The 24,886-nt window shown below is 53.3% G+C and overlaps 7 protein-coding genes across 7 annotated transcripts; 2 read left to right on the top strand and 5 right to left on the bottom strand.

Moving 5' to 3' along the window:
* Positions 1–666: 666 nt before the first annotated feature.
* Positions 667–3,234, bottom strand: A1O1_02746 (uncharacterized protein; the record flags this gene model as incomplete). The annotated part of the gene is made up of 2 exons (XM_007723656.1): positions 667–1,647; positions 1,699–3,234. The coding sequence occupies 2 exons, from the start codon at positions 3,232–3,234 to the stop codon at positions 667–669; spliced, it is 2,517 nt and encodes an 838-aa protein (XP_007721846.1).
* A 3,107-nt stretch (positions 3,235–6,341) lies between these two features.
* Positions 6,342–6,942, top strand: A1O1_02747 (uncharacterized protein; the record flags this gene model as incomplete). The annotated part of the gene is made up of 2 exons (XM_007723657.1): positions 6,342–6,473; positions 6,745–6,942. The coding sequence occupies 2 exons, from the start codon at positions 6,342–6,344 to the stop codon at positions 6,940–6,942; spliced, it is 330 nt and encodes a 109-aa protein (XP_007721847.1).
* Positions 6,943–7,202: 260 nt separating this feature from the next.
* On the bottom strand, positions 7,203–8,465 carry A1O1_02748 (uncharacterized protein; the record flags this gene model as incomplete). Its single annotated transcript, XM_007723658.1, has 2 exons — positions 7,203–7,420; positions 7,475–8,465. 2 exons carry the CDS (start codon positions 8,463–8,465, stop codon positions 7,203–7,205), a joined length of 1,209 nt encoding a protein of 402 aa, XP_007721848.1.
* Positions 8,466–9,077: 612 nt separating this feature from the next.
* On the top strand, positions 9,078–12,307 carry A1O1_02749 (protein arginine N-methyltransferase 5; the record flags this gene model as incomplete). Its single annotated transcript, XM_007723659.1, has 5 exons — positions 9,078–9,173; positions 9,224–9,830; positions 9,931–11,210; positions 11,288–11,695; positions 11,984–12,307. 5 exons carry the CDS (start codon positions 9,078–9,080, stop codon positions 12,305–12,307), a joined length of 2,715 nt encoding a protein of 904 aa, XP_007721849.1.
* An 818-nt stretch (positions 12,308–13,125) lies between these two features.
* On the bottom strand, positions 13,126–16,990 carry A1O1_02750 (uncharacterized protein; the record flags this gene model as incomplete). The annotated part of the gene is made up of 2 exons (XM_007723660.1): positions 13,126–16,790; positions 16,855–16,990. 2 exons carry the CDS (start codon positions 16,988–16,990, stop codon positions 13,126–13,128), a joined length of 3,801 nt encoding a protein of 1,266 aa, XP_007721850.1.
* A 981-nt stretch (positions 16,991–17,971) lies between these two features.
* A1O1_02751 (AGC/RSK/RSK-UNCLASSIFIED protein kinase) lies at positions 17,972–20,036 on the bottom strand (the record flags this gene model as incomplete). Its single annotated transcript, XM_007723661.1, has 4 exons — positions 17,972–18,353; positions 18,410–18,794; positions 18,852–19,151; positions 19,202–20,036. 4 exons carry the CDS (start codon positions 20,034–20,036, stop codon positions 17,972–17,974), a joined length of 1,902 nt encoding a protein of 633 aa, XP_007721851.1.
* A 2,016-nt stretch (positions 20,037–22,052) lies between these two features.
* A1O1_02752 (uncharacterized protein) lies at positions 22,053–24,543 on the bottom strand (the record flags this gene model as incomplete). Its single annotated transcript, XM_007723662.1, has 3 exons — positions 22,053–22,503; positions 22,557–22,679; positions 22,733–24,543. 3 exons carry the CDS (start codon positions 24,541–24,543, stop codon positions 22,053–22,055), a joined length of 2,385 nt encoding a protein of 794 aa, XP_007721852.1.
* Between the last annotated feature and the right edge of the window lie 343 nt (positions 24,544–24,886).

A 24,886-nucleotide genomic window follows, 5' to 3' on the forward strand; every position in this document is an offset into this window, starting at 1 on the left:
TCCCACCCCCAACCCCGTCCGTTCATCATCCATCATTATTATCCAATCCTGCCATAAGCAAGCAGAGGAACATTCACCAGCCTCGCTGACCACAGCCCCTCCACTGCACTGATCAAATGATCGACGATCGATGCTCCGACGATTCACGATCAACGATCAACGCTTGTCGACCATCATCGATCCGGCCGTCAACTCCCACGTCTGCCGCTTCAGGCTTGACGACACCCAGTCGTGTCATAGATGCGTAGTCTGATGACCGGTCCTTTCTGATCCGGGATCTCCACCGATTGTGACTGAAGACATTTGTGGTCGGAAGAACGAAATATGGGGTATACCGGCACAATCGTGACTGCCACCACTTTGCACTCTGGGTAGACTGCATCACCGTCGTGACCGCCAATGCCACACCGCAGTGGCGCGGCCTGAGTAAAACTCGCCCCTCACACCATTATTCCCCCCAAACACGAGAAATTTTCTGGGAGAAACCCAGAGAAGCAGAAAAAAAGAGGCGAACACAACGGGTCGTGCCGTCTAGTGCACACATGGGTTTCCACACGGAGCCCTTCATCGGCTGATAGTTGCATGGAACCAATAAGGCGTTGCTCTTTGGGTAGGACATTTTTCGTTGGTGCTTCCTGTGTTGGTACGTACTCGCCGCCGTTCTCTTCACGACAGCGGCGGCAGATTCAAATCAAAATCTTCACAGTCGTTCGCAGCTCGGCCCACAATACAGTTCATCTCATTGGCCACAATGATCCCGGGAGTCCAGCTTGCGGTGCGGTGCGTTTCCAGATGAGCCAGGAATGCTCGCAGCCCTACGAACCTCGGCGTCACGTTGGGCTTACTGTTCGATCGGTTCTTCTTGTCGCCAAAGGTGCCTAAGGTCGCCAGCTGGGCAGTCAAGGTATCAGTTTCGTCGACCCATCCCTTGGCGGTACCCTCTGCACAACAAAAGTAGCAGCCAAATATGTCGTTGCTGTTATGCCCGTCGCTGCTCGCCGCCTGGCCGACGACATGACTTTTGGCCAGAAATGCCCATCGATACTTGATGCCCCCTTCCGAAACACGCACCTGCGTGTCAAACGTCTTCTCCCGTTTGATTGCAGCTCGGCCGCCGCTGGGCAGAGATGTCGATATTGATGCCGGACCCTGAAAGCTGCATTTGGTACATCGGAAGAAATAACCCTGCCCCTTGCCTCCTCGTTTGTGTTCTAGGGAGAAGCCCTTTTTGCGGCCCCCTAATTGCGTTCGGACGGCGCCTTTGCAGAATCCAGCCAGGTTCGACTCGTTCGGTATATTGAGCTCTGACCTGGGTACTTGCATCTGCGGCGAACTGGGCGCCCTCATACCGACCTCTCGAGGTGGCCTGTTTGGAACAGATGTTGTTGAACCTCCACTCGGCCAGTTGTGCACATGTTGCCCGTTAGGTGATGTCGGACTAGTAGGCGGCACCGGTTGCTCACCCGACTCTGGCTCCTTGGGCCTGACATACCGTGGTTGCCCCTCCGACGGCAAAGGGGCACGTTTATGGATAGCTTCTGCAATTCCTGGTGGGAGCACTCTCCTTAGCGTAAACGGGCTGAATTTCGACCCTGTCGAGCTCGAAGATCTGATCGACGGTGGCCTTGTCGATTGCATCGTCGGCACCTGAAGAAGTCAGCCCGTGGCGAGGAGAAAGGATTTCATGTCAATACATACTCTTCTCTGCAGTGTCGGATCCACAGGGTTGTCCGCTGACGGTGGCACGGTGCCGCCAGGTTGCTCTCGGGCAACCGGCTGACTTTGCCACTGTTGTCCATGAATCATTGCCTGTTGGTAGTATCCCTGCTGCATTTGTGGCGGCCATGCTTGACCGAGTTGCGACTGGTTCCCTTGGTACTGCTGCGACGTGGCCAACGAGGCCGGAGGACGACTTCGCGTCTCCAAGTCGACTACGTACTCTAACGTACTGTAGTTTGGATTGACAGGCACGGCGTGGATTTGACTTTGATTATGGATTTGGCTTCGAGATTGTTGTGCAGGATGCGTCGTCGTCCTTTCTTCGCGCGAGGGTATCTGGGAGGGCAATCCATCGTCGAGTTCGTGAACATCTACTGATCTTGGCTGCAGTGGGTGACTGGATTCATTGCGATCCCCGTATGATTCAAGACTTCCCTGGCGCTGCGGTGGACTCTGGGGCGGCCTATTTCGAATATCTGCTGTTCGAGGTTGATAAAAACTCGATTCTGGAGGGAAATTCTGTCCTTTTTCGGCAGACACCTGGACCGATGGCGACCGGTCTGGCTTGTATGGCGGTGGAGCTGGCGTCAGTGCATTGCGTGCAGTGGTGGACAGGCCGAGGGCACCTATGTGCTGTACAGTCCTGGCACTACTGGATGTATTATTTTCCGCCGAAGCCTGACTGGACTGTCGTTGCATCGCGAGGGGAAGAGCCGGAATATCATCTTCACCGGGAGTGACGCTCTTTGGTTGTTCTCGTTCGCTGGAGTACGAGAGGGCCGAGTTCAGCGAGATCCTTCTCTGCGGTGGCATGGCTCCCCCTGACGGTTTGCGATCATGCACCACGGCCGTTCTTGAGCTATATGTCGTGTAGGAAGTGGTCGACTGGTTGTCGAAAGGCCCTCCTCCCGCCCCAAGGGACGAGTGTGTACTTCGACTGCTCGAATAAGCCAAAGAATCGGGGACCGCCCCTTTGTCGCGCTCATCTGCATACGGTTTGGAGTTCGAAATCTGCTTCATTGCCGCCGTTGCCGTTGACATGCGTTGATACAGCTGACCCAGGCATACCGTCGCATTGACGCGGCTATCATCCGATGTCTCCTTCAGCGAGTGAAGATCAAGAGAGGCCTCGTCCATGTATACCTCCCGCAGATGTGTGATGACTGCCTTCTGCAAGGCAATGAGGATGTCCTTCATTTCCTCTCGCGCGGTCGCGTCGCCGCGCGCGTATGTCTCGCCGAACCGTCGGACATCGTGGTCATATTGGCTTTGTACTGCTTTGGTTCCCAGCGCCAGCGAGTCCTCAAAGTCTTTGGTCAAATGCTCGGGTAAGATAAAATTCTCAGATGTCCCCTGTTTGTCTTTGAGGCGCTGGATTAGTTTCGATGCGTCGCGATATGCTCCTATCACTAGATTGAAACGCACGGCGTCAGTGAGTATCTCGCAAGCACGGTAGTATATCTCGGTTATACAGAGCAAGACATGGTGCGTGTTGGTCGAGGTGTTGTTGACCATTGGAACACCCGTGAGAGGACACAGGACTGGGATATGTGTTGCGGAACATGTTGCCAGGTTGCACAGCCCACTGCAGCGTCGCACAGCACAGGCCCAGAATAGCATCCACGTCACAACTGTTTCCGATCTGCTCATGAGTCATCGGAAGATAGCAGCTCTTTTCGAAGCCTTGGGGATGATGAAGACTTCGACGATGAAATCAAAGAACGTCGTATTGGGATCCTTTAAGAGACAACATGACAGGAGCTTGTTTGCAGTGGAAGGCGTTTTTTGAGGACAGATGAAAGGTCCAATCGACACTAATGGGCTTACCTGCTTGAACACAATACTCAACGGACATGACATTCATGGCTTCCAGCCTTGTTTGTTTTTCTTTGAGATTACTGTTGGATTTTGAGTGAGCCTGGCTGACGCAAAGTGGAGAGGTGTTGTCGAGTCGTCAGTCCCAGCGCCAGCCGATCGAAGGCGGCTCCAGCATATTCGGCTGGGAACTCTTCAGGCCCAGAATGCGTAAGGGGTAAGTGAGCATGAGGCAAAGGAGAGAAGAAGTCGGGAATGAGAAGGACAGGAGATGGAAAGTCCGAGGGCATGACCCTGCTCTTGAGGGCTGAGGCTCAGTCCCAGGGTTATCGGCAGGACTGACAGGCAACATGATTTTATTCTTCATGAAGGCCAAAAGGACATCGTAAAAGCCCGCCTTGCAGACCGCCTACCTGCGTCCACGGGGATGCTTGTCTGCTGGTCCAACGGAAGATTGCAAGCGAGCCCGAAAGGGTGGTTCGGTTGCACCAACGGTTGGACGTGTGGACAAGTTAGTCTATGGGCGACAAGAAGAACACGTCCACATCCACGTCCAGGGTGTGTGGCCAGTGCCTTTCTCCTCTGGTCGGGCTGAACAGGGGCAATGAGGGAGGACGAGGGCTGGCTGGCTCAAGAGAAAAAGATAAGAATCCATGCATGTCGCTCGCTATACGGATGTGTCTGGTTGCCTGCCTACCTCACGTTGAGACTCGGGCATCCTGGGACACCCTGTTCTGCCTACCTTACCTTATGCATGTCCCTCGAATTGTGATGCTGGAAATGGTGGCTTGAGGATGGATGGTGTGTGTTGGTTGGTGTCGACGTACTACTAGTAGCTGAAAGACCTGGCTCCAAAGCACACCGGCACTAGCCTGAGGCATCCCCCTCCCCTGGCCCTGTCAACGAAGGATTTGGTCATTGGTCGGATTGTTCCTAGAAAAAATGCCCGCCTGGCTTGCAGAGTCGAAAGGGTTGCTGCTTTCGCGCGACTTGAAGTAAAGGATTGTTCTCTGATGTATAGGCGTAGGCGCCCGAAGTGGATTTTGATCCGTAGTTCCGGACGACTGACCTGGGGTTTGAGTTGGGATCTGGAGTCCGGAGTCTGGACTCTACCCATCCACAGAGAAACAAAATGATCGGTGATGAAGCCACTACTGGCGCCGCTTTTTGACTATCGGACGCCGTGCCACGAAAGGTGCAATAGGAGATGCAAGAGAGAGCCAGACCCCTGTCGTTGGTTCGCAATTTGGTTCGTTGTCACGATTGTCAACTCGCCCACTGGCACCCCATCATGATGCAAGTGCAAGTGCTCAATGCTCATGGGCACTCCGAGCTTTGCTCTTGGCCATCCACGTGTAGAGGATGTGGTATCTACTGTTCCACAGTGTGACGCCTTACAGTTGCTTTGCAGGATCCCAAGGTCGGCCTCGGCCATTTGCGAAACAAAGGTCCCGTTGTCACTGCCGATTGTGTAACTGTAACTCTTCAAGAACGTACTGGTACGACCTAGAGATAACGTCTCCGCCGGGACCTCTAACGTAAGATATAGTCCGTCTGGCTGGGAACATTTGCAAATTCAAGGGTCCGCTCACCAGCCGGGTGACTATGCGTTTGGGTTGCGTACTCTGGTGAAGCCTTCGATCTATAGTGCAAGGGTCCTGGACAGTCAGTGTCTTTTGGGTCAAGCCTTGCTGGAAAGAAGCGTTGGGATGGCTCTCTCGGACGAATGCTCAAACCCCTACGAGTCCTTTGCCGTCGGGGAGATTCTGCCTTGACAGACTAAATGAAAGAAAGAAAAATGCGTTCATGGTTGTAAGTAAGGCTTACTGATCAGCCGAAGAAGAGAAACCAGAATTGCTAGGCCGGTCATCTTTTGGTTCTGCAGAAATGTTGTTGGCTTTCCCACGGCGAGTGAAACTCGGTCATTGCCCCGAGCAGTACTCCAGGTAGGCACTCGAAGATGCAGGTGTCGCGTGTCCTCTCGTACAGTAGACTGCCGTTAGTGGTCACGACCTTCCGCATTTGCATACACGAATAGCGCGCTTTCAGACGTCAGGGCCCAATGTTCCAGTTGTGACATTGCTTCATGTTACACCGGTCAATGGCCTTCCGGAGGGAGTCCATGCAGGGATACCATCCCACACCGTGATCGTCTATTGCGTTGACAGCGGTTCATCGGAGAGGTGTAGTGGTTCACAGATGTGAGTGAAGATGATCGACGAAGACCATTTTCAAGCTTTGGTGGTGGAGATTGTGATCTTTCGTCACGGAAAATGTCACTCTTCGAATCGTGGAAAGGAGGCGAGCCTGTTGAGGATCCATACATTAGGTAGGTACCTAGGTAGACACCAGCTTGTTCAGCCTGACCGCCGCACGGGCCCCCGAGCGGCCGTTGAGGGAGACGGAAGTGTCGACAATCATCACCCCGAGTTGCTTTTCGCGGAGTAAGCGTCCCAAGTCCAGGGAGACGGTAAGTACTGTAGCTTCTGTCCGCAGTACGTGGCAGGTAGATAGATGCTCGTATGCTCCTCAACCTTGAGGTAGTAGAGGGAGGTCGACCTCGCGACGAAGTACAAAAGTACGAAGGGGAGGGAGGATACGGTGGACTATGCGGCAATCTAGCATAATACGGTGGGGTGTAAACTTGAACGCGCCATCATCACGTCGCGTCTCCGACTGTTCTCGCAAAGTGTTCGATAACGTGAATGTGAAGCCGAGATCTCTCTTGGGACTTCTGACGACAACTTCGAATTTGTGCTGCGATGAGATCAACACTCTGGTAACCTGTTCTATATTGCGTTGCGATAATGGAAGAAAACACCGTCTACTCGGACTCGCGAAATCCTCTTCTAGACCTAGCCGGTCAGGCGTCTGGAGTGTCTCCACTGGAACAGGAAGTGCTTGATGAATATGAGCGGCTGGCCAGAAACATGAAAGAGGTGAGTGAGTTGCCAATATGCATTCACCGTTGCGCTTGAATGAGGAGAGACCACTGGCACGGACTTGACTTGCATCCACAGCCCGATTACTTGCTTTGTCTGGGGGGTTTGAGGCATCATCTTTGAACCCCGATCACTTCCTGTCAGAGACGCACGTCATGTCGATGGCCCCGGTGTGGTCCATTGGACCCTTCTTTCCTTCATATCTCTTTCGAACCTGCTCTGCTGTTGCTGTCCACGTACTATTAGCTGACTGTTTCAACCTGCCCAGCTCTCTTCCGCTCTAGCATCGCTCTCGGGCGGACCCATCACGCTTGAGATGGCGGAAGGCCTTCGGCTACTGGAGAGAAAAGTGGCCAGCGTGTACACGTTGATGAAGGCCAGTGTCTACAGTATCGTACTGCAGCAAGGCCAAATAGAGGGCATGGAAGGCGATGGATTTGACGGAGAAGACAACACTCAGCGTTGAGCGACGGCGCCATGATCCTCTTCTCTAGAGCCCAAAGCACGACCTTTATGACAGGAAGACACGATCATGGAAACATGTCAAGAGAATCCATTATGCGACCCTCCACTTCGATCAAAACACCAAGACACTCAACTAGTTTTCTCGAGAAGATCGAAACCACACAATTAAATGAGCTTGACAACTTGCACTCCGGGCGCTGCGCTGCAGGTGCGGCAAGAACCGATACACGAGGCCTGTTCGACTCTAATAATGTACAACATTTAAGTCTGTCCAGCATAATACACCTTTCGAACATCCACCAGCTTCTTACCCCGAGCTCTGGCGATCTCCTCGGGATCCTTCTGGCTTATCAGCGCCTCTACAGCTGCCTTGACCGTGTTCATCGGGTTTCGGGCCCGTGTGACTCTGGCAGCAAGGTCTTTGATACCGGCGCATTGGCAAATTTCCCAAATATACTTTTGGCAGCGAAGACCAAAACCTATTACAGCGTTGTTAGCACGGTGGGTTGTTACACGAGGGAAAGGTCACCTACCTGGTGGTCTGGAGTACAGTTCCAACTCAGTGGCACTGACTTTGCCGCGAACTTCGCCAAAAATGGTTCGATCCTCGTAACGCAGGATTGGGGTCATGGCTCGGATGGCACGGTATTGACTTTGAAGTACAGCATCACCGGCCTCGACAGCTTTACCCTCGCCGATACCGATCAATCCATTCTGGTTCCCAGCAACGCTGAGGACGTACGCTCTGTGGATTTTGCCCAGTCTTGTCTGATTCGTCACCCGATGCTGAATGATGGTCTTGACGCGCAGTTGGCTGATTTGGCGTCGGTCGTAACCGGTCATCTGCATCAGTCGGACCAGTGCCGGTGACGGGGGTTCTTCCACCACCACTTCATTGCCCTTGGTGGTCTTCTTGGGTGGAGGCGTGTCTGAAATGTTCGGTAATTCAGGAGCTAGAGCCGTCCGGGGCTTCCTCTCGGCCTCTTCGCGTCCTACAGTCAATCTGAGATTCTTGTCGAACTTGTCCCAAAGTGTAGGATCGAAGTCATTTTCGTGCTTCGGTTGCGGGATCCTCTGCATGAAGTTGACCAGATCGTCCTCTAGCTCATCCTCCGTCTTTAATCTGCTATTGTCGTCGATGGTCGTCCAGGGCGCCCGCACCGGCTTGTCGACCACGGGATCTATCTTGGTCAGGTCGTCGTAGTATTTCATCTTCCACGGGTCCGTCCGCAAGCCCGTTTGCTTCTCCAGATTTTCGGCATCGATCAGTTTTTGAGCGGCCTCGATCGCGGCACGTTGCTCGGCGGAATAGTGTTGTGGGATTGTACCATTTTTGGCGGACCGGTAGTCTTGCGTAGCCTGAGACAGATTCACCTCAGTGTTCGCAGCTTTGACGCTTGGAAACCGCGGTTTCCTTTTTTGATGGACACGAGTGGCATGGAATTGGCGGCGCGAGGCCGCGGCAGGACGAGACGACCGAGAAAACAGGCAGAAGACACACTCTGAGGATCGGAAGACGCTCATCGTGTCCCAGATGCAGCTCGTGGGCTGCGACACGACGATAGTCTCTAGTCGCTGTGGTGGAATGCAGGCAAATATTTCTTTCTTTGCATGTTCCAATTGAGCTCCGATTTGGCTGCAAAGGCCGCAGGAGGCGCCAGATGTTCTCAATACGGCGGAGTACAAATCCACAAGCTGCAATCCAGCAGATGAGCTGCTATTGGTCAATGAGAACCTTGGCAATGAGAAGACGCTAAACCGAATCTGTAAATTTCCAACGTGCCTCGCATTCTCACCACAGACACAGACAGAGACACAGACACAGACGGAGACGACGACTCTCCCTTGGATATCGTGAACGTTGTCGACTTGAGCTCGCTTGAGACATTGAATTGTCTTGGGCACCACAGCTCAGCTCACTCTCATAAGCTTGTTGTTTCGCATCAGCTTTTGTTTGAGGCATATCACTACGGAAGGCTTTGTTGCAGCTTACCAGGTCTAATTCCACCACTTCGAGCACCATGGGAAGAGCCCAATTCAGCCGGCTTAGTTTTGTTCTGTCATCCAAACCCTCGATATCCCAATAGCGTCGACACTTGTGGGCAGATCCAGACTGTGTTCAATCATACCGCAAACATGGAAGATCAGCCTCGTTTCATTATTGGGCATCATGATGCGAAGAGGCCCATACCTGTTACCGTCGAGGCGATCCAAGAAGCACATGCGGCAGATGTAAGATCGCAATACTGGCGCCATCGTTTCAAGCTACTGACACGGACCAGTATGACATGCTGACAAGTCCCATTACAACACCACATTTCCATTCTCAGGTTTTGACGCTGCTTTCAGCGTCTCTTTCTCAACATTCAGACGAAAACATCACCAGGACCAAGAATGCCTCACCCGTCACCATACCTCCTCTTACGCCAGCGGACACGCCGCTCACTCCGGGTGAGTCCATTGGCCAGATCATTGGCGTCACCAGTTCCTGGATCGATCTGAGTTCTCCGGATCCCATTATCGCGGATGTGTCCCGCCAAGTCTTGAAATTGGAACTAGCGTATGCCGCTTTCTGTGGTATCACTTACGCGTTGGTTCCTGGTCCCCGTCTTCGTGGACAAGGGGCTTCGGAAAGTGGCTTTGCCCAATATGCACGAGCAATTCTGGACGCTTTGGCTCAAGGTCCCTACATGCAGCTGTACATCTGGTTGCCCATGATTGATCATTCGGACGATCAAACGGAAGAGATGGGTGACCTTGCTCCGTTCGCACGTCAGCAATTCCTAGATCAAGACGATGGCGAGATGAAGAGACTGGATCTATTCGGTTCTTGGGAGGCTTGGGATCTGATTAGATCGATATGTAAATATCCTTCCAGGTTATGCGTAGGTAAGACAACAGACCTTGACTATCCACAATATCTAAGGTCCTTGGCTTTGGCTTGGATGTTCGGACATTCATCCTTGTTTGTCATGCTGATCTCTTCCAGCTTTATCTATCCCCAAGCTACTTCCCCCGGTCCCCATCCAGTCGCGATGGTACTCAGAGCCTGTCCGGCTTCTCAGTCTGGACGGCAAAGTCTTCTCCAAAAATGTCAAAGGCTATCCGGTGCTGTCACGAGCCCACCAAGCCTTTATCAGTCGCTTCGTCCGCCTCCGCTCTGCGCCATGGTTTCTCCTCTGTGATGTCGGAGCAGTCCCCCACCATCCGACAAACAACTTGAATGGGCCCCAATCCACAATCTCAAACGCATCGAATTTCCCTAGTCTCGCCGAAGCAGCAGATTCTCGACCCCTGAAGGACCCAACGCCTCATCTTTCGTACATGCGGAACCTACAGACAAAACAACCTGTGCAGGGTGTGCTGGACCGCTTTGGAGCCGGGTACCAAGACTACCTGCAGACACCGCTGCAGCCCTTGACCGTCAATCTGGAGAGCATCACCTACGAGGTGTTCGAAAAAGACCCTATCAAGTATGCCTGGTACGAGCGTGCCATTGCCCGCGCATTGCATGACTGGATTGAACAAGGCAAGCCGACCTCCAACCCTGACGGTCGTGTCGTGGTAGCCGTGGTAGGAGCCGGACGAGGACCACTTGTCACTCGCGCCCTGAAGGCCAGTGAGGACGTTGGTGTCGAGATCGACATGTGGGCGCTGGAGAAGAACCCGAACGCTTTCGTCCTCCTTCAGCGCCACAATGAAACCATATGGCAGCATCGTGTCAACCTGGTCAAGTCGGACATGAGGACCTGGCGGGGGCCAATTCGACCTGCAGACGAGAAGCAGTCCGATCGGACGTACAACGTCGAACAGGATGGCGATCTGGCGACGGGGCCGGGGGCAACACAGGATAACACTACCGATGAGACACATCCTACGTCTGCCCGCACCACGACCACCTTTACCGGCTCGCCTTCTCTGGATTCAACATACCTGCTTGCAACCACGACCCCCAGTTTGACCCCGACACCGTATAAAATCGACATTCTGATCTCAGAGCTCCTCGGGTCCTTTGCCGACAACGAGCTATCTCCAGAATGTCTGGATGGAGTGCAACACCTCATGAATCCGGTTCACGGCATTTCCATTCCAGCCTCATATACCGCACACATCACGCCCATCGCGGCGCCCAAGTTACACGCCGATATCAAACATGGGATGATCAGTTCCAATCCCAATGCAGCAGAGATTCCGTATGTGGTCATGTTCAACGCGATCGACTATCTGAGCACCACAACACCCCCTGAATCCTCTTCACACCAAGATTCAGTCTTGGAGGTATTTCTTTCCTTTCCTCCGCCTCCGTTCTCGGCGCCGAGACTGACCTGACTGATGTGCAGACGCAGACGGTGTCTTCTCCTACATCTCCATCCTTGCCAGCACCATATTCAAAAGCCCATACACGGCAACAACCGCAACCGCAACCGCGACCACAATCTCCTGCAACGCCTCCTTCACCAGTCCCAGTGATCGGCACGACATGGTCCTTCCAGCACCCGAATCCGGCGCTGCCCAGCGCTTCGACCTCGTTCGCCAACTCAAACCTACACTCCGAGCCGGAACTGAGTAATTCCCACAACGCGCGGACCAGTACGTTGACATTCCCGATCCCGAATCGTGGGACATGCCATGGCATCGCAGGGTATTTCGAGACCGTCCTGTACAGGGGTGTGGAGCTGTCGACGAATCCGAACACGATGGACGCCAAGAGTGAGGGTATGATCAGTTGGTTCCCGATATACTTCCCTCTGAAGGTACGTTCGGTTGTATTCTCATTGCCCACCTTTCTTTCTAGTCTAGACCCCTTTCCTTGTCCTGGTGTCAAAGTTGAAGTCCATTTCTTTCGTCTTGCGGAGTCTCTCTTGGACGGCTCCATATCAGCACGGCTATCTTCCAGTTGTGCTCTTGTCTCGTCGTATCCCATCCCATCCCATCTCATCCCATTACATTGCATCCTATGACCCCATTCAACATCTCACTCTTAAAACAAGAAACCCAAAAGAGAAATTGACTAACTCAATACCCACTCCTCGGTGATACAGAGTCCCGTCTTCTGTCCCGACTCGTCCGAGCTCACCGTGACAATGTGGCGCAAAACAGACGACAGGAAAGTCTGGTACGAATGGATCGTCGATGTCTTTGTGCATCTGCCTTCGCAATCACATGCACACCCCTCCGCCCTACCATCATCATCATCATCATCATCATCATCAGCTCCTTCGACAGCACCGGACACAGCTCCAATAGGCCAATCTATGGGCAAAGCAACAGGAAAAGAAAAACAAAAAGGAAAGGGAATGTCAAGAAGAGTAAGGATCGGTGGTAGTGAACTGCATTCATCCGAGAAGGAGGCTTGTCTGATGTGAGATGCATTGCAACATTGAGATTTGACTTGACTTGACTTCACTTCAGACCATGCATGCATGTATGTATGAGTCTTGTTCTCTCATATTGGTTTCTCACATGGTACATTCGATGGACCTCCTAGAAAAAGAGGGAGAGGGAAGTTGTGGTTAGAGTGGTTTTTCACATGTTACACTCCATGGACCTCCTAGAAAAAGAAAAAGAGGGAGAGGGAAGTTGTGGTTAGAGTGGTTTCTCGCATGTTACACTCCATGGACCTCCTAGAAAAAGAAAAAGAGGGAGAGGGAAGTTGTGGTTAGAGTGGTTTCTCACATGTTACACTCCATGGACCTCTCGAAAAGCAAGAGGGGGAGGGGGGATGTGGTTAGATTGAATGAAGTTGGTGACAGATATCACTTCAGCAGTACTGACAGCAGGAGCGAGAACCAAAAAAAGTACGATTGTGATGTTTGTCATTTCTTATCTTATCTCATCCTTGTTTTTCGGTCTGCCTCTTTCTGCACCGTGTCACCCGGTGCTATATATGTATTGTCTTGGACTCTGGATTCTGGATTCTAAATACTCTATCGACCTACGACATACCAGAGGGAGTAAGTGAGTAGTAGTAGTCTCTAGCAAACAACAACACACGACCAACGTAGGGCTCTGACAGGACAGGACAGTGATAGTCGTAGCCACAACCACAACCGTGGACAAAGGCTTAGTCTCATAGGTCGTATAATCGCTCTCCTAGCACCGTCTCTCTGCGTCGCCATGCTTGACTGTCTCTGAATTTGCTTTTTTCCACCATTCTCGACGGCTAGGCTGATATCAGGTCTATTCAAGCTCCGGCTCTCTGCGCACCGGTGGCTTCCTCTTCCGGTTCTTCCGTCAAGGGAGACACTGCGACGTCAGCATCAGCATCGTCAAGTTCATCGACGAACTTCACTGCACCATTGTGCCGGCTCTCGCCATGGACGATCCTGACCCGGGGTACGTTGACTGCAGGTGTGGACATGCCCTTGGTAGTGATCCCCGGAATCTCCAGACTATCGGTACTCCCAGACAACGCTTTGCCCAGACTACCATTGGCAGCTGTAGCGGCGGCGGCAGCGGCGGCATCTTTGCCATCCGCCTCTGATTCGGCATGTCCGTTGATCGCCGTGGCGACCTTTGCATCCTTCCTGTTTGACTTGCTGTCTCCAGTCAATCCTCGCCGTATCGCAAGGACATTATCGACAATGACCGCATCGATGCCCTGTTTGACCTGTAACTTGACCTTTTCCGGATCGTTGTTCAGCGTGCCATAACTGACGCAGACCAGTCCACTCTCCTTGACGACGCGGACCAGTCGAGGTGCGGCAACGAACGGTTCCGCGGCACTAACCACGCCAATCAGATTCCAGCGACTGGCGAACCGGATGGCCTCTTGGAGACTGGTAGCGCGGATGTCTCCCACCGGTGCGGTGCCGGAATCGGTCAGAAACAGGACCGGAATGCTGGGTTGTTTGAATGAAAGCAACAGACAGATATCCGGGTTGAAGGACGAAAAGATGATGTTTCTCCCTTTACCCAGGTCATACACTTTCGCGAGCACCGTGTCGACAAATGAGTTGAGCTCGACGGCGTAGGTGTCCATTTCCTCATCCTCGCTCTCCGACAACATGGGATACTTCATCTCAATGTTGAAGCCAACGTTAGTGGGGAGTTTGTGGAACATTTCTTCCAGAGTAGCAAAGGGAGCTTGAATGTGGTTGCCGCGCGTGTTGCCCTTGAAGCCTTTTTTCTTGAAGTCCCGGGTATGTTTCATGCGCTCTTCCATGTCGACTGTCTCCGGGTCACCTCCACCGACAGACATGGACCGTAGTCTCCCCGCTCTGGACTCGCCGTTCTTGAGACTGGCAATCTTGGGGCTTTCGAAAGGAACTGGTGAGGCGGGCCTTGATTGGCGGGGAGTACGGATGTCGCTGACATGAAGGAATTGTTCCAGAGTGAGAGTGTGCACCGGAGCGTCGATCCCCGTCTCGCTGACCAAGAAGTCATGATAGATGACAGGGACGTGGTCTTTCGTCAATTGGACATCGAATTCCACGTACGATGCACCGAGGTTGGCCGCCGCAATAAAGGACTGAATCGTGTTCTCGCCGAGTTGCAGCGATCGTCTACCGGCTGCAAAATTCTTGCCTAACCCACGATGACCGATGACCATGGTGGACGCCATGCTCTTCCAGTATGTTTGGTTCTCCGTGATAGACATGTTCGGATGCTTGAAAGGGGTGATGACCAAGAAATTGAACGTTACCGAACCAATGACTTCGAGGTCATTGGCCGCAACAATCGGCACGGTCACATCGCCTTGTAAAGGCATTCTCCTCGACCCTAAGCTGGGCTTGACGCTCGATAGCAATGCCACACCCCGTCCGACGATGCGCTCCTTGGATCCGGCATATGTTGGAATCAGATCAAAGAGCAGCTTGACTTTGGACGGATCCGGTGCATGGAAGACTATGGGTTCGGTTGAGATGTTATCCTGCACCGGAAGATCAATCACTTCCGCTTCCCCCTCGGCGCCCTTGGCAGATACCACAATAGACAGAGCAGTATCAAGCTGCGTCGAGTGAGCATTGGAGAGGGGGATTCGATCGAGGTTGACTGCTCCAATGTTCTTACGAGTATCCATGGTGCCAAGGCTGACCAGGATCATACTCTTGTCGGTCAGGTAACGATGTCCAAAAGTCTTGACGGGCTCGCTGATCTTCACCGTGGTCGGCCCCTGACCCCCGATGTAATTGGAATTTCTCTCGGTCAGAGATGACGTGGTGGGAGGAGACGTCGAGGCATTCGAAGAAGAATCCCCATCGGCATCCGGTTCGGGCATGACACTGGCCAGCTTCAGAGCAATATCAATATGCCCTCTCAATGCAGCATGCTCCTTAGCGTTCCAGCCTGACGTATCAACCCTTTCGAGGTCCGCTCCGCTTTCAATGAGGAGCTCGACGATAGAGAGATGCCCATCGACACAAGCGATGAACAAAGGTGTCCAACCATATGTCTTTTCACAAAGTTCCGTGTCCGCCTTCTGGATGTCTGAGCCCTCCAGGAGCACCTTGGCACATTCGACGTGGCCGAATCTAGCAGCCACATGAAGTGCCGTGTCGCCCTGCTCATCTTGGTAGTTGATGTCGACGTTGGCCTTCACAAGGAGACGAACAATGTCGACAAAGTTGGCTTTCGTGGCCAACGCCAGTACGGCCGATGACCTAGACGACGCTCTTCGAATCGTCGACTTCGACGGGGTAGGGGTCGCACTCTGCTCAGCGTCCAGTAACGCCTCTGTCGTCAAAGGATGACCGCCAGTGACACTTAGATGCAATGGAGCCCAGCCCTCATTGTCTTGCCAATGCGGTCCATCAATGCCTTCTGTAACGTCAAACAGTTTCCACTCCTTAAGATGTTCGATGATGATTTCACACATCACACGAATGCCATATTCGGCGGCGAAATGCAAGGGAGTGCGTCCAGCGCTGTCTCTTGCCAGCAGTGCTGTCCGCTGGGCAGGCTGCATGTTGTCGAGAAGAAATGCAAGGAATGAGATGGAGTCATCTTCCCGCGTGAGGATCCGAGCCCGCTGATCTTCGTGTACAACAGACCGCTTGAACGGCACCGAAGGCGGAGCAGCAGGGGTGATGAAGTTGTGATGCTCTGAAAAGAGATCTGGATACGATTCTGTCGTCGGTTCCTGGTCGGCGTTGGCTTGTTTTCGGCCGATAGACACGACCAGTCGGTGGATGCAATTGCGTCGATTGATGTCGTCCTGGTCATCCAAGAAGACAATCTCGTGCAAGAGGCGTGCGGTACAGGCACGGCTTCGACTCGAAATTGCCCTTTGAAGAAGAGTCTTCAACAATTGTTGAACAGCATGCTCTGAGTGATCAGGGGCTGATTGTACAAAGCCCTGAATCAACCGATCCAGCTCACCTGCGTCGTCCTGACGGATTGTCGCTTCAATCTTTGCCAAGTGCTCCGTAGAGATGTCCACGGACGGCCGCGATGTCGTGCGCTTCAAGGACTTGGAGGAAATGGAAGCCACATCGTCGTTGTTTGTGGACGTGGCAAATTCTCCAAGGACCGAGATCCAGTCATTGACCTTGTTCAAGGAAGCCGAGAGCTGTGCATTCGTCGCGAATGGCGACGGGTCGACCTTGAGCTCCAAGTACTTTTTCTGAGCCTGGGCGGCGGGTATTCTCTTGTCCAGCTTCTTGGTAATCTTGATGAAGCCCCTGCGATTCACCTCACCGTACCATTGTAAATTCCGCAAGTGCCCACGCAGCTCCAGCAGCGCGGCCAACAGATCTTCGCGTTCGTCCGGGTCGAGCTGGGCGGCGGCTTGCGGAGAGACGCCGTAGCGGTCTTCGAGGAGTTTCAGCCGGCGGGAAAAGTCCTGGAACTTTTTGTTGTAGAAATGGCCCACATCTTCGAGATTGCGGTCCAGCGTGTAAAAGAAACCTAAACAAAAACAACATGAGCGGTTTGTTCTGGCCCAATGCCTCACGTCCAATCCGTCTCCTACCGGCAAGATCGAGGCTTCCACCCTGCTTCTGGCCTTCGGCGGCGGCCTTGATGAGCTTTTTCAGGGCTTTGTAGTTGATATAGGCCGATGCCCACTCGGGAACCTGGTTTCGTGGGAGATTCCGGCCAAACTTCATGACGTCTTCGGTGGTCTTTCTACTCCGGGGAAAAGGGTCTAGTGTGTAAAGAGGGAGGATGACCGGTAGGGAGATCAGTGAGGACAAAGAGGTCTAATTCGCACTCGAAGGACAGGGACAAAGGGTTGGAAACGAAGACATGTGGCCATGCTCGTGGCACACGGGTAGCAGGGAGGAGCAGCCCGGTGTCGAGTCGAGGGTAGAGGACACCGTTAGGTCTCGGCCCAGCGCTGGGGGTGGTGATGTCGTGTCGCAGAGACAGCGGTAGCAGTATAACATAATCTCCCCGCGAAGAAGGATAGATGGGTGAAGAACAACAAAGGGATGTCCGTGTTGAAAAAACTTGTGAATCAAAGGAAGCAGGGATCGAGAGCGTGGAGCAGACAATCGGTGTCATTGGGCGTCTCGACCTCGTTGTCACCCATCCGCCGCTCTGATTGGCCAGCATGGACCGCCCGGTACTACACCGCCGCACATTTACAAGGCTACCGTTGAGAGTCGGCCAACAGACCACAATGCCAGCACTGCAGTTACACAAGTACGACAACGAATCTTCCGCGAAGAAGCGCGCACAGATGATGGCTGGAGGTTGCAGGGTTGCAGCATTGGCTGGCTGGCTGGCTGGCTGGATGGACTGGATGGACTGGAAGAGAGAACAGCCCTGGCTCTCTCACACGTGTACACGGGGTCACGAAAGCGAGGAAGACATGCATCCCATATGGTCATATACCCGGCACCACCTTTCCAGTCTGCTCCGCTGTATATCTGTACATGCCTCTCTCGAATCTTGCAACGCCAGATCATGTCGTACCACCCGTAGCCCCCGTTTTCTTCGTCAATGATCAAGGGGAGACAAGGCGTTGGAAGGCCGATCTGACTCTCTCAACCAACCCGTCTCACCCATCAACGCCGGAAACGCCAATGCAGGGGACATTTCGCCCACCGTTTCTTTTCCTGTCTGACCCAAGCATGCAAAAGTTATCATCGTCCATTCTGTACCGGTCCGCCGGCCATCATCATCATATCTTCATCATCGTGGTGCAACGTTACGCTGTTGAACTCCAAGAAGGGATCTGCGATCTCCCCGCCAGGCGTCGCCATACCCGAGTCAAGAGGAACCCCCTTCAAGCGGCTGGGGGTGCCTCCAATATCAACGCTGCCGCTGTCTTTGACCGTCCGGAAGTTCAAAGTGTCGATGGCCCTGCCCTGATGAGGGATCATGGGAGGTTTCATGTGCCGGAGGAGTGCCCAGGTGATGGGCCGGAAGAAGGGATGGTTCTTCACGTCCGAGGCACCCGCTCGAGACCCTAATCGTTTGACCTCGTCCTTGATCAAAAGTTTCCGGATCAACGATTTGCATAGACTATGCTTCGTCAGTCCCACAATGTCCGCGTCCGCGAAGCAGGGGTTGATACATACTTGCTCACTTGAGGTGCGTGTGAATGATCGGGAAACGGTACCTCGTCCCGAAGGATGTTGGCAAAGGTTGCGTTGCGGTTCTTGCCCTTGAACGGTGTGGTTCCGAATAACATCTCATAGATCAATATCCCAAGAGTCCACCAATCGACGGCACTGGTATGTCCGTTGCCTTTGATGACCTCGGGAGCAATATATTCTTCAGTACCGACAAAGGAGTTGGTTCGGAAATCGGCAATGCAGGATTTTGTGTCGACCAGAGGGTATCCCGTCGGGTTGGATGCATTGCGCGTGCCCAAGATCATGGTAGGTGCTCCGCCAGAATCTGACTGCTTGGACAAATCGAAGTCGGACAACATGATATGACCTGACTGATGAAGTAAGATATCTGGGAGAGAATCAGTCAACATGCAACATCGGTCTCGTTTTCAAGGCTCTCGCGTACTTTCCGGTTTCAGATCCCGATAGATGAAGCCCATCAGATGCAGATACTCCAGTGCAGCCGTGACTTCGGCGGCATAGAACCTGGCGTCCTCTTCTCCGATACACTTGTTGGGACGGGTTTGCAGAGCTCTAAAGAACTCCCCGCCACTGCAATATTCCATGCATAGATACAAATGCTCCTCGGATTGAAACGAATGGTATAAAGTGACAATAAAAGGGTGATTGCTGGTCGCGAGGATCTCCTGCTCGGCCAACGCTCTCTTGATCTTGTTTCGTTTGATCATTTCCTTCTTGCTGAGCACTATTTCGGATTAGTCCAAGCCTCAACAACACTCGCGCCGGAGAACAAACCTTTCATGGCATACAGCCGATCTGACTTCTTCTCGCGAACCAGGTAAACCTTGCCCACATCTCCCTTACCAATCATCTTAATCTTATCAAAGCTTCCGGGACCCACTTCCACGTTGCGCACCTTGATCGAATTGGAGCTGTACGTTCTTCTAAAAGCGACCGACTGCCGAATTTGACCGGGGAGGGGAAGTTGGCTCCCAGGTAAGGGCAGACTGGAGGGCCCAGCATCCTCTGGGGACATCATGTCCAATTTAGGCGGCGAGCCAGAAAGAACTCCGAGCGGTTCTTTACCCAATTCCGCCGTCTGAGGCCTGTTCCCGTCGCTCTTGCCTCCACTGAAAAGACCTTGGGCATTTGGCGCGGAGGCCACCCTTCTGAGTTTCCGGGCCAGTTCCTCTCTACCGGCCGCAAGCGCCTTCTCTTCGGGGGACGTGCCATTGATCTGAATTTCGGGAGTATCAGGAGGCGAGGGGGGTACGCTGCCTTCATTGCGGTGTCGTAGGTTGGGAGGACCTTGATGGACAAAGTAGGGGTTGGCTTGAGCGGTCGGGGACACAATCGCATCGTCTAGAGGATGGCCTTCGCTCGCTATCGTGGTTGATCGATTTCTGTTCAAACCTGTGAGGAATCTTGATTGCTTGACGGGCTTCGACTCAGGTTTGGGGGTCGGTAACCCGTCGGAGCTTATCGGGGTCTGACTGCCACCGCTTGTGATGCGGAAGAAGTTCTTGAGCTTAGTTGTTGTGGGAGTGTGTGTGCCCGACCCAGCGTCACCATTGAGATATTTCTTGGAGGAGAACGACAGAGGGGAAAAGTTGCGTTTCTCGGTCGCCATGGTGATGTAGGTGCCAATTCAATGGATCCACAGATTCGACGGGCAGGAGGTGATCGCGGTCTTGTACGTCGGAGGAAGTAAGACGGTGAGGACAAGGGGGCCGAGTCGAGGAGGCCAGTTCGTGGCTGGAGCAGCGAGGCTCACGTCGGGATTGAGGGATCTGGGGGCTTTTCGAAATGCAGACAAGGGCGTGTGTACCAGATGTGTTATCTGCGGAGCGCCATCTCGGGGTTGCTCCTGATGGGGTTGAAGCTGAGGCAGTGATGCTTGCCTAATGGAAGGGACAGATGAGGGCGGGCAGGAATTGCCAACGAATGCCTCTGAATGATATAGTAGTCCGTCAATGAATGAGCTGGGGAAGGAAAGAAAGGGTGATAGCGAGTGAGGAGTGATATCGGCTGTTTGTTGGAGGAGGAAGTGGGAGGGATGGCGAGCGAGAAGGGAAAGGATAGAGTGGGATTGGGATTGGTAAACGTCGGTCGATCAGGTCTGGCTGGCGTTTGAGATTTGGTGGGGATTGATACTGTGATGCAGAGTAGTCCTGCCTGCGCCAGCAGTGGGGAGGCAAAGGCTAGAGCCTAAGGAGCCCCGAGGTAGAGCTACTTCGGGCAGCTGCTTAACTAGAACTCGCCTAGTTTCTGGACATCCTATAGGCGGAACTTGGCCTGACAGCTTGGCTTGTTAGTTAAAGAGCCGCTAACAGCCACGCTCGGAGGATGGGATTGTCATACTACTACCTTAGGTTACCAGTTCGCAGATATCTATACGGTATCATCACACTGACCTCTTGCAAGCGATTATACTACGCTCTGCACCTCAAGACCTGCTTCTTTGCAATGCTTCAGTGTGTATTGTTCAAGAAGAGTAGGCGCCAATGGGTATTTTACCAGCCATCATGGTGTATATTCAGATCAACTTTGTTAACACAACCCTATCACCGACCAAGCCCGTGACGGGTACTACTGTGCCAGGTAGTGGCGGGATAAACGATAGCGCGCATAGAGTCTTAGAGGCGTGGAAGTAAACGCGTACGCACTCAGTTCCGCCATTCCTGTTCCTCAGTCAGCCAAACTGTAGTGGTTCCCCCTAGTCCTTTTGCCTGCGCCTGCGCCTTACTGCTGCTCTACCACAGATTCTATACCGTTGCCTTCCTACCAACCTAGACACCTACCTACCTAGAGGTACCTACCTTATGTACCTTGTGGGAACCACCAGGTATTTGTCGTCGCCACCGACAGGGATGCCGTTGTCGATACGAGTCGATCAGTCGGTATGCTCCTGAGAACAGAATCTCCAGAGTAGAGGCTCTCCCTCCGGAGTTGTACGCCGCCCGATATCGTTCGAAAGATCTCGATCGAAGAGAGACGCCCACAGTTTGACGGATACACCCGACACACCCCGAGACAACCACGTCGACTCTTGTCTCTCAGCTTCCGCCCCTCCACCGTATCCTCGCCCTTTCGTGTCGACATGCGAATACTCTGTATATGGTATTATCACTGCTGCTTGCTTGGCTCTTCGGGGCCCTCTACCCATTCAGCAGACTCTCCTACAGAGTAGAAACACCGAGTCACTGGCAGTCTCACCACTATCAGCTTCTCTGGGGCCTACTCATTCCATTCCGGGAAAAGAAGACATTCGTGATTCGTGTCAATTGTTCAGTCAGCGTTGGCTCTACTGGGGTGCCCTCAGATGCAGCAGCGATTCTGCGACACTACCTAGTCCATGTATGCGTACCCATTCTTCAGCTTCATGTCACTGAATTGAATACATCTTGCTTTGCTCATCATGCGCCTTTTGCCTGCCAGTGCTGTTGCTGTTGTCAAATTCCTGCATCCTGTCCGATAACATAGTCTGTCTGCTGCCCAACGACACCCTGGCCTGGCAATACTTCGAGACAATATGCTGCCTGCCAACCATTACCATCTTCTGTCGCGTGACTGGACTCGACCAACCCGTGCTCAGCGTGTATCCATACACCCGTGATAACATGGCGTCTCTTTTGTGTGGCATATCTCACAGCTCTTCCTGCGTGCCAATGGTGTTTTGAACCCCGTCATCGGTACCATTGGCGGGGCTTCGACCTGTCCGACCTGTCGGTCCAGGAAAGGCGTCTGAAGCAGTAGTCGCGCTGTGTCCTCGGTGCGGGCTTCGGCGTTTGCCAGCTGCGGAAAGCATCAATTTCGCCGAGCGACGTTGACTGTCAGTGGTGCCGTCCAGCATGTGCGGAAGCCGACCTATGGCATGCACATTCTGCACCGACACAGACGTGTACCCCTTGTTGATGCCAGCTTCCTGAGATGGCTCGCTTGCAAACCAGCCTACCCTGTCATCTCCTCGCAACCACAGAGGCGTGGAAGAAGCAGACGATTGCTTGAAGGTCAACATGCTTGGATCAGATCCATTGGACCCGAACGTTGCCGAGTGGTGCTCCTTGTGGCCGTGTTCCCGCGGACGGTTCGCTGCCCTGCAATCCGTTAGTCGCCATCAATGGAGGTTCTTCTTGGACGGAACACTCACGGTAGACCTCCCTTTGCCGCATCTCTTAAGTCATCCCTGAATCTGTCTGACGACGCAGAGCTGCTACCTGATAGGTCCCCCTTGGTATTCTCCTTGAACGGTGTATTACGGCTGCTGATTGGACTGACCATAGTCAGCAAGACATTTCCAAACGAAGTCACAGAAGAAGAACCAACCCTGCACCGTTGAGGTGATTGGAGTCGAGGTATTCGAGAACTTCCTCTACAGCGGAAGGTTCGTCACAGGCTCGGATACCGACGAATTGCGAGGTCATTTCCTTGGTTAGAACAGGCTTCGACTTCCAGTACCGTCTCTCAAAGTCGTCCATTCCCAGAGAAGGCGGACGTTGCAGACCTCGACCTCGGACTTCGGTGATAGTACCATCTGGCAATCGGACCTTGCTGATGATGCCCTTAGGCAGCCGCATGGCATCGAGCTGCAACTCATAGCATGCTTCAACAGTCGCAGGCGCCCGACCAGGGTTTGTCGGTAACCACTCGTCACTTTCCGCCTTGTTCTCTTCATTCACATCCGGCGAGGACTCAATTGCAGAATCGTGCAACGGTGACGTGTTGTGACTTGCCAATGAACTCCCGCTTGACCCATTGCTGGCGAATTTCTGCGGTGACATGCTTGCTTCGCGAATCAGGACCTTCGCCAGTTCATCTTGTTGACGGAGCAAATCTGGAGGTGCAACGCCGAGGCGAACACCCCATTCATCCACATTCGAAGACGAAGGCTGGGTTGGAGGCGCGTCTTTAGCCTTCTTGACCGTCAGGTCGGATGTTTCTGGAGGTGGCACGATCGGAATACCACGACGCCCTGCTTTGGGCGAAGCCTTGGGTTGGGCGAGCTGGACGGCGTAGTCATTAGCCTTCAAGACGCTGCCTGGCTTGCTAGGCGATGCTGTGATGATCGGGCCAGTTTGAAGAGGGACATAGGCAGCTGCTTCCACGTTGAGTGTGCTACCTGCGCCCCCGGACCATTTTGGTGCGCTCTTGGCTTCTGATGCAAGATTGGACCAGTACGAGATCTCCGACTTTGCATTTGCACGCATTTCAACAACAGCCATTCGATGCTCGGAGAGATAGGGATCGCGCACTCTCATTGCACGGTGGCGGTCAATCATCTTGAGTTGGCGGTCCAGCTCCTGGAAGCGGGCGGTGGCACCGGCGATCATGTGGTCAAGGGAGCTCGCTTCTGCCTGAGCAAGCTCTCCGGTCATTATCGGCATGTCAGTCGGGCCAGGAAAACCCATCATGTCTGGGAAAGGGACAAAGGCCACAGGATATTGTCCATCTAAGGTTCCATTGAATCCAGAAACCGGTGGGGTCAGGGGCATTGCGCAACTCGGAAACAGTTGAGGGCTCTGCAAATAGTATGGATCAGGAAACATGGTTGGACCACCAGGTGCTGACGGTATGGGAGCCAGCCAGTGTTGAGATTGTGCAGTTGCGTTGTCAAGAGCCAAGGCATCTCCCGGGGACACCAGATTGACGTTGATGCCTGCATTGAAGGCATTGTTGGCGATCATTGCATTGGTCATAGGCAGCTGAACGTGAAGCTGAGGTTGGGATTGTGCCAGAATGTCACTAGAATCAAGCTTTGGCTTGACCTGGTTACTTGCTTCTGACTTTGGACCCTCGGTGTTCGTTGCGACTCCTTCACCGGTATTGTTTTTGCGCTCAGACTCTGGATGTGGTTTGCAATCCGCCAATTGACAGACAGGAGGACGAGTTCTGTGTTCCATTGGTACAATCCGGCCCCCAGCGGTGACTCGCTGGTGCGTTGGCGAGGCGTGCTTCTTGAGAAAACGAACGAAACCTTCATCAGCCTGAGCATCGGAGGGCGGATTCTTGGGTTGTCTTTCAGGGTTTTCAGGCTCGACAATGCGGTTCCCTCGATAGAGAATCAGCTCTTCCTGCGAGCTGCTGGACTCCTGTGACCAGTTGCGTGGTTGATCGCTCAATGTCCGCCGACTCGACATGACGCAAGCACCTAATGGAGGTACCACTCCGGCTGATTTGACTCAGTATCGTCTTGGACCCATCCGGGCTTCTGGTGACTTACCTCGAGCTGCGTCGTAGGTGAACTTTGACAGGTCGAAGTGGGTGGCTCTTGTGTGAGGAGCAAGTTCGAGTAGACGGGACACTGTATACCTGCGATGCCTGCCAACCTGGCTATCTGTGCTTCGGTTAGTCATATTGGCCGTATACCGTATTGTGACCGCCAGTGAGAAGTAATGCAGTAACCAAGGAAGGGAACCAAAAGAGAGCTTCAGAAGAGAGGGAAACAACAGCAAAGCCTTTGCCAACGTTGTGCTGAAGGAT

The sequence above is a fragment of the Capronia coronata genome, assembly GCF_000585585.1.
Source record: "Capronia coronata CBS 617.96 chromosome Unknown acBCG-supercont1.2, whole genome shotgun sequence".
In the NCBI taxonomy this organism is placed as follows: domain Eukaryota; kingdom Fungi; phylum Ascomycota; class Eurotiomycetes; order Chaetothyriales; family Herpotrichiellaceae; genus Capronia; species Capronia coronata.